The 9,107-nt window shown below is 42.4% G+C and overlaps 1 protein-coding gene across 7 annotated transcripts in view; it reads left to right on the forward strand.

Annotated features, from left to right (window-relative positions):
- Positions 1-7,877, forward strand: part of ARHGEF28 (Rho guanine nucleotide exchange factor 28) — a 190,044-nt gene extending 182,167 nt beyond the window's left edge. For 6 of the 7 annotated variants that reach the window (XM_054031953.1, XM_054031955.1, XM_054031957.1 and 3 more), the window contains one exon: positions 6,757-7,877. In XM_054031953.1, coding sequence (XP_053887928.1) covers positions 6,757-6,920 — 164 coding nt within the window. In that variant the 3' untranslated portion in view covers positions 6,921-7,877. The remainder of the gene's footprint in view (positions 1-6,756) is intronic. The other variant, XM_054031956.1, reaches the window with a different exon arrangement.
- Positions 7,878-9,107: the final 1,230 nt, after the last annotated feature.

Consider the following 9,107-nt stretch of genomic DNA (forward strand, 5'->3'; position numbering starts at 1 on the left):
TTCACAGCCACAACTGAACCCCTAACATGTAAAATCGATTTAATACTGGGAAAATACCTAGCATGTAATAAAAATCAAACAACCCTCAAGTAGTCTGCACCCCAAAAAAGGAGAAGAGCTAGAGACTCCATGAATCCCACTAGGGACTTGGCTATTGCTATTGATTTCATATGCAAGGCACTCAGATACTACAGTGATGGGCAGAAATATAGACAGATGCAGTAGCAATGTAGACTGGAATTTTCAAAGGAGCGTAAAGGACTTAGGCACTCAATTCCCATTGAATTTCAATGGCTGGTGGATGCCTAACTCCTGCCTTTGAAAATCCCAGGCTCAATCACATTTTCACTCAACACAATACTTTAGGCTTCTGCCAATGCTTTCCATTATGTAGGAATGCTGCTTTCAGGGTTAAATACAGTACCTCTGCCATTTCAAATAGCTTTGGGCTGAACTCGACATGTCAGCTGTCAGTCCAGATGAACATGGGCTAAAACCAGGCGCATGGTACAAAAACTGTTTAGTTGTAAACGAAAAAATGGAGGAGTTATTGTTTTTTTTTTTAAACTATTTGATGCAAAAAGTAGCTGAAATGTACAGTGTGTGGCTGTAAACATCACAGTAGCCCCGTTCAGCGTGTTAAACTGGTTCTGCGCAGAACATGACAACAGTTGGGATTGGTGGACTGGGGCAAAGGAATTCTACACCTACTCTATGGGGAAGCCACTGCATATGGACCCTAAGGGGGCCTGAGAGGAGAGAAGGAATCTGAGTCAGAGCAGGAGGGAGCTGTAGGGGATTTTTTGTTATGTACACACACGTTTTGTGGTAGGATTGCTCCCTAATTCCCTGACACCCTATCTGTCTGTCCTTCCTGTCTGCTCATTATGGTGTTTGAACACCCAAGGCTGACCTCAAGAGCACTGTTTCCAGGGCAGAGTGATGATCAGGCAGACCATTTGTGGTATTTAATCAATACAGCATGACATGGGACTGAAGGTGGGGAGTTGGTTTGTCTTACACTGTCCTGTTAGTCATTTTCCCTGCTGCATTGCCATTAGGGTGACCAGATGTCCCGATTTTATAGGGACAGTCCTGATTTTTGGGTCGTCTTCTTATATAGGCTCCTATTACCCCCCCCTGCCCCCCAGCCCCGTCCCGATTTTTCACATTTGCTGTCTGATCGCCATGCCATTCCCTTGAGGTGCAGGTTATGTTAGTTTTGCACATGCGCTGCATCCTCCATTGGTGCAAGTTCCATTGCTTTGTCATTTGCACCCATTTTCTGCCACTTTACACCTAAATTAAACCACATTTTATATGTCAGCTTTTGGCTCAGACTTCCATGGGAGCTGAACCTGCTTGTACTTGCCCTCTGTCGTTCCAGTTTGGCTGTACAGAAACTACATCCTTATGAGTAAAATGTTCCTTGAACAGTTCATTTACATGCACTTTAGCCAGCTGGCTAATATCTGCTCTCATTTACATTTAAACAGAATTTGATTCATTTTTAATACTGAAACTGCCTATATGTTTCTTTTTTCAGAGTAACAGCCGTGTTAGTCTGTATCCGCAAAAAGAAGAACAGGAGTACTTGTGGCACCTTAGAGACTAACAAATTTATTAGAGCATAAGCTTTCGTGGACTACAGCCCACTTCTTCGGATGCATATGTTTCTATATGTTTCTGTGTCTCAATTGTTTGTGGACTTTAGAGCTCACCAGCTATTGGAACAGCCTCCGGCTCCTTTTGACATAAATTGTCATTGAATGGTTTCAGTAACTCTAATTTAAACATACAGGGCAGATCCTCAGCTGAGGGAGAAGGGTGGCTTGAAGCCATTTTTCCACTGCATTTATACTGGGCTGGCCTGGGCTGAAGCAGCCCCCAGTGTAGCATACAGCAGTTTAGGGCTACTCAAAGTCACCCAGTTCCTACCCTTTCCTGCCTTCGACACACCCTCTGGGGTAGGGTAGTTGGAGTAGAGTCTGACCAACCCTGCATTCTCCCCTGCTCTCCTTAGCTCTGCCTAGAGGAAAGGTGGTGCAGCTGAGGATTTGGCCTTGTGTGTTTAAATAAGAGTTAGTTAAACAGTTAGATGGTGATGGTATATTTTGTTTAATATCTGAGAAGGAGCTACAGGATGTTTTGAGGCCAGCACCAGGACTAATCTGCCTGAGGGCTCCCCTTTGTCAGGAGGAACCCTCAGCTGCTCCTCTAGGGCAACTTTCCACTTGTTTCATGCTGCTGAAACTGGGACCAAGAATCTGGCCCTCAGTTCAGGTTGGCTGCCACGTCTTCTGCCTTTCCCACAATATCTGCTTTTGCCGGGGTTAGAGTCACTGGGGAAGTAACATCCTGTTCAGCACAGCATGGTTATATGCAATAATATTAATGATGTCAATGAGGAAATAATTGAATCATGAAGGAGCTGGTGCAGCCAGGTGCTTATCACATCTTGTGAGGGGCTTAGTAAAAATCAGTGGGAGCTGATGGTGCTCAGTACCTCACAAGAAGTGTTTTGGTTTAAACCGTGTTCTGCAAAAGAGGTCCGTGTTGGAGATAAGCCAGAGTGGTCACCTAAAATTTGGAAATTTGCGTCAAAGTTGGGGGTAGGGGGTGGAAAATCAGCAAAAAATGTATTGCTTAATCCTAAATATAACAGAGACACACAAGGAAGATTATGAAACTGATTTTGTGTCTGGTCTAGGCATGGGAGTAAGATGGTACCCACCAAAAGAAGCTCACACAGACAGCCGTCCTGTACCTTTACCCATAATCTACAGCAGCTTCTTACCTCCATTGCATATCAATACTAGAGAATAATACTTGACTATTTATTTCTAGCAGTATCCACTTTAGCACTTGACTATTATAATTTCTTCCTTTTTGTAAAGGAACTCTGTCCCAGTGTGGATAGTTTGTATGAAGAGCCTCATAAAGCACTGTTCTTTTCATCTGTCACTACTATGCATAACAAGAGAGCAGGATAGCATTACTGTAAACGTACAGCAGGCCCCATTTGTTCAACTCTTCCTACACCTGAAATAGTTATTTGTTGTTCTGGAGCAGTTCCTTCATTCTTCTCCGACCAGCTGCTGTCATCATGGCATCTTGCTGCCTACTGTGGTACCAGCTGCTCTCTGGAGAGGTCTCATGGCACTGAAGCATTGAGACAGCAGGCACCCTCTCCACTCATAGACTGATTATGTCATTTTTGGGACACATTGTGCTTTTATTAGGCAGGGCCTATGTTCCGGCCTACCCAAATGGCAGCCAAGAATGGCGCTTTCCTCATCTGTCGGCTTACACAGAGCATTCATGGGCCAAAAAATACTTGTCACCCTTATAGTGGCTGAAACTTCCCCTATTAGAGACTCATGCTTCCCTGAACTTTGAAAGAGCTATCTTTAAAAAGCTTCATAATAAAGCACTGGCTACTCCTAACTTTGGCTTAACCTACTCGGTCCTTCACAGTTCTCATGTTCCCTCTCCCCCTGCCTCACGCGTTAGACCACAAGTGCAGGCCTTTGGCATAGCATTGTAACATCACAGAGGTCACCTTCCTCTGCAGCATGGGGTCACTTGCAGGTTTAAACTAGTGTAAATAGTGAATTCTCTGTAACTTGAAGTCTTTAAATCATGATTTGAGGACTCCAGTAACTCAGACAGAGGTTAAGGTTCTATTACAGGAGTGGGTAGGTGAGTGAGGTTCTGTGGCCTGCAATGTGCTGGAGGTCAGACTAGATGATTGTGATGGTTCCTTCTGGCCTTAAAGTCTGAGTCTATGAGCAGAATTCCATAAATAATTTCTTTCAATAGTGATGGAGTCAGAAGTGTTTCCATCTGCTGTAAATTTTAATGCTTGCCTCTCATTGTACAAACTGAACCATTTGTGATCAGAGTTTCAAAATGTGTTCTCAGTTTTCCAGATGGGGTTAACTGAGGAAGAGAGGGAAGCAACTAGTCCAGAGTAACAATGAAAGTCACTGGCACAACCAGGATCAGGACTCAAGGCTTGCTGATGCCAATACCCTGAGCTGAGTCCTCGTGCAATGATGCCTCCTCCCTGTGATGAAAGGTGCATCTCAGAGGATGCAGTTTCCTTTGGAAGATGTATCGTTTTACTGTTATGCTATTTAGCAAAATAGAAGAACACGAGTTAATCTAGAAAGCTTTGTTTAACCAGATATCTATCCATCACAATGACACATTTAAAACACAGTAATACTATTGTAACAGTTGGTTTAGAAAGTAAACATGGATTGAAGTGTCTTTGCATCACAGGCAGTTACACTGAAGATGTGAACGGCTGAATCACTTTGTTGAAATATGTAGATGTCATTGTTAAACCAGTAAGCCACTCAAATTAATCCGAGCCCACTGCACATTGTAGTATACTTGGACTTCATCTTACTCACACAGAACGGAGGCACAAGGTAGATTGACTTGTCTTACGTCACACTGGAAGTCTGTGGCTGAACAGTGAAATCTAAATAGTTATAACTAGACTTGGCAGAATGTTTTATTTTTTAATCATTTTGATGGATATCAATGTTTTCTTAGATTTGTATTGATTTAAATTTTCACAGTTGTGGAAAATTATGGGGAGGGTCAGACAATTATGTTGAGATACAAAAAGTTAGTTTTATAACCATTACAAGACAAATTGTCAAGATCACGTGAAAATGTACAAAGTAAATATCCTTAAATCAAATTCTAATAAGTTCTCAAGCAGTGTTTTTCTTACATTTGTCTTTCTGTAAATTTTGATTATTTTCAATAGAAATATTTTTGTCGGTTTGTGTGTGTACAGTGAAATTGACGTTTACCAACATTTACCGATTACATCTAATCCTTCCAAGCCTCACTATACATCTAACTACAGATTGCAAGTACAAATCAGATAGACTTGTAACTCCTAAGATTTGCTCCCACAATTGGAGTTTCAGTGCTTGGACAAGGTCCCTCACCAAAGGCTGTTAAGCAAAGTAAGGAGTCGTGGGATAAGAGGAAAAGTCCTCTCATGGATCAGTAACTGGTTAACATGCAGGAAACAAAGGATGGGAATAAATGATCAGTTTTCACAATGGAGAGAGGTAAACAGCGGAGTCCCCTAAGGATCTGTACTGGGACCAGTGCTATTCAACATATTCATAAATGAGCTGGAAAAGGGGGTAAACAGTGAGGTGGCAAAGTTTGCAGACAATGCAAAATTACTCAGGATAGTTAAGTCCAAAACAAACTGTGAAGAGTTACAAACAGATCTCACAAAACTGGATGACTGGGCAGCAAAATGGCAGATGAAATTCAGTGTTGATAAATGCAAAGTAATGCACATTGGAAAACATTCCAACTATATATACAAAATGCTGGGGTGTAAATTAGCTGTTACCACGAAAGAAAGAGATCTTGGCATCATCATCGGTAGTTCTCTGAAAACATCCCCTCAGTGTGCAGTGGCAGTCAAAAAAGCGAACAGAACATTAAGAACCATTAGGAAAGGTATAGATAAGACAGAAACTAGCATAATGCCATTATATAAATCCATGGTATGCCCATACCTCAAATACTGCGTGCAGGTCTGGTCACCCCATCTCAAAAAAGAGATATTAGAATTGGGAATAAAAATACAGAAAAGGGCAACAAAAATGATTAAGGGTATGGAACAGCTTCCATGTGAAGAGTGATACAAAAGACTGGGACTGTTCAGCTTGGAAAAGAGATGATGTGGGGGAGGGAGATATGATAGAGGTTATAAAATCATGAATGGTGTGGAGAAAGCGAATAAGGAAGTTTTATTTACCCCTTCACATAACACAAGAAACAGGGGTCGCCCAATGAAATTAATAGGCAACAGGTTTAAAACAAACTTCTTTAAAACAAAAAAGTACTTAACACAATGCACAGTCACCCTCTGGAACTCATTGCCAGGGGATGTTGCAAAGGGCAAAAATATAACTGGTTTCAAAAAAGAATTAGATAAATTTATGGAGGCCAGGTCCATCAATGGCTATTAGCCAAGATGATCAGGGACAGAACCCCATGCTCTGGGTGTCCCTAAACCTCTGACTACTGGCATCTGGGAGTGGATGATGGAGGGATGGCTCACTTGATACCTGCCCTTTTCTGTTCATTCACTCTGAAGCATCTGGCAGTGGCCACAATTGGAAGACAGGACACTGGGCTAGAGGGACCATTGGTCTGACCCAGTCTGACCATTCTTATGTAATTTATCTGCAAGCACAAAAATGCACCCCCAAATAAAGTCTCAGCCTGGCTGAAAATACACCCCATTATGTGCTGTGTGAGAGTGTAATACCTTTACGAAAGGGGTGGGCTCACTAACAAGGGCAAACAGAACATGTATTATGTACTATATGCTGCCTTTCAAACCCTTCTCTTACTGTATTTATGCCATTCCATAAGTGCACACACAATAACTACAGAATAGACAAAAACTTCTTTTATGGATACAGTTGCTTATGTTTTTAGTACCATAGTTAAAAACAATGCCATCAAGCCCTTGGAAAGCAATGGAAAGATATCCATTGATATCACTAGGCTGTGACTAAGGCCTACTTTGTGCTTAACTGTAGGGTGCATTCTTATAGTAACAGGTTTTCTTTATGCACAATTACTGTACGTACACAGTGGTGGTTTAACAAATTGCCAATCACAAAGTAAGAATTTTGTCTGTCAATTCTGAGTCTGAATCAGCTGTTTGTTGTACCATGTCCTCTGTATGTGTTACAGATTTAACTGCATCCCAGATCCGGTGTCCAAGAGCGCGCAGTCTGAATCCCGGCTGCACCCAGGCCCAGCCGCTTGCTGATGTTCTGCTGGTGAACCCGCAGTCTCACAGCTCGCAGGATGCAGAAAACGAAGCGAGAGTTGAAGAAAATATTGTTTACCTTTGATCGCGCATTTTCTAATACCAGTAGCACTTTGGGATGAAATTGTATTTTGCTTTTCTAACTGTACGCAGTTGCTCCCTCGATGACCAAAAGGCTCTAAGAATAGTATTTAATATTCAGTGCAAGATTTTCCCCATCATAAATATAACAATTAAGTTATTTTTTAAAGCATTTTTTTGTAATCGTTAATTTATGACACATGGTTTCCAATGCTTCACAAGGAGCAACAGAAAGAAGGACAAGCTCAAAGGTAGTGATGTTTAGAACTGTCATGAAGACACCATCATAAAACTGCTGATATGAACTGCAAAGATCAGTGTTGCTTTTCTCTTGAGTTTAAAAATGCAGATTTCCATGTTTAGAGATAAGTGCCTGCTGTGTGAGCTTTCATAATATGAATCAGTAACTTTTTAACAATAGTGATATGGTAGGGGAAGATGGAAGAGTGAGCCTGGGGGGCTGTCATGTTTATAAAAATGTACTCTGCTTGGAAGACTAGGTGGGTTTCTGAGTTCCTAGCCTTGCAGCTTCGCAGAGCTGGGTTCACACATGGCTCACAAAGGAGGCTGTCTTTGGGGGTCTCAACTTAGACCTTGGCAGAAGTCTGTTCACAGTCCGCGTTTGGGATGATTTCTGTGCACAGGTGCTGTAGGTCAGTTTGGCGATGTATTGTGGTATAACTGTGCCTTTCTGTGTACAGAAAGTGCCCTTACTTACATTAGCATTAAAATTCACCAAATGAAGCTTTCCCACAGGGAGGGAAAAGAAGAGAAGAACATGTAGCATCTTTAGTCTAACTGAATCCCATTGAGACTTCACTGCTTTTCCATAAAGGAGGAAGCCACCTTTCTACTTTCACTCGGTATGTTAGAGAATAATAAACCAGGACCTGTTCTTGGCTTTTGTTCTTCAGAAATCTTTGTATACTTCTGTTGGATTTAATAAATATTCTGTACCTCTCTGGAAGGTTTTAACTTTCATGACATTCTCATGCTCTGAACAGAGTTAGAAGACCTTTTTTAAAATGTGTGCTGTCCAGTCTTGTATCTGCACTCTGCTACTGTCAAACACAGCAATGACTGAACTCCAAACAAATGAATTACACCAGACTAACCTAAATTGGTAGATAAACTGATTCACATTTTACATAGGCCTTAGATCAGTGGTTCCAAACTTTTTAGTAAGCGACCCACCAACTGTACTTTTTTTTTTTTTTTTTACAGTCCAACCAGGGGACGGGGACGGGGGGCAGTCACAGGCCGGCATCCTTCTCCTCCAGCATTGATCACCTGCAGCATCACCCTCCACCCCCCTAGGCCGGTGTGGGAGGGGTGGGAGCTGGAGTGGGATACTGATTCCACAGCAGCAGCTCCTGTCCCACGGAGCTGGGCTTGGCTCCCTGCTCCAGGTGTTGTGACCTGGTGTATGGGGTCACAATGCTGAGTGGTTGTGTGACCCTGGTTGCAAGGTCACAATGCCCAGAGCAGGGTCCAGCCCCATGGGACAGGAACTGCCACTATGGGTTGGGTTCATTCTCCAATCCTCCCTCCGCACCGGCCCCGCAACCCATCCAGAACCTTCCTGTGACCCACAATCCACCATTTGGGAAATACTGCCTTAGATAGTCACAAACCTCTACCAAGGAGTTGATAGCTTTATAGTAGATTTCTATTCTACCTGCCTGTTGACAGCAGGCCAGTCTTCTGAACATAATGCCTGCACCCTCATTGCAATGACTTGCTTACTTCCTATTGTTGTAAACTGTACTTCCAGTGAGTGGGATTAGGAATAGTCCAAAAGTGGCCTTTTTCAAGCTTGATGTCATTGGGTTAGCAGAATGGGTAATTGACTCTCACTTAGACTTAAGCAAATGAGAGGGTTATTCCCCAAACACATTGGGTCAGCTCCACTGCTGATATTAATTGGTGTAGCTCCACTCATAGCAGCTGAGAATCTGCCCATAGATCTGTTTTAGGTGGTGTGCTAAAAGTCCAAAGACAAACTATTGGACTAGATGGTCCACAGTTCAAAATTCAGTATGGTAATTTTTACAAATAGTATCTTCACGGGGGAAAGATTTTACTTCTCTCATCGAGTTCATTGAGGCTGGAAAGCTCCAGAAGTAGCTGGCTTGTGCTTCAGCTGTTGTTGAAATTCCTCAGACGCCCTAACATCAAGCAATGTCTTTCG

The sequence above is a fragment of the Malaclemys terrapin genome, chromosome 6, assembly GCF_027887155.1.
Source record: "Malaclemys terrapin pileata isolate rMalTer1 chromosome 6, rMalTer1.hap1, whole genome shotgun sequence".
NCBI lineage: Eukaryota > Metazoa > Chordata > Testudines > Emydidae > Malaclemys > Malaclemys terrapin.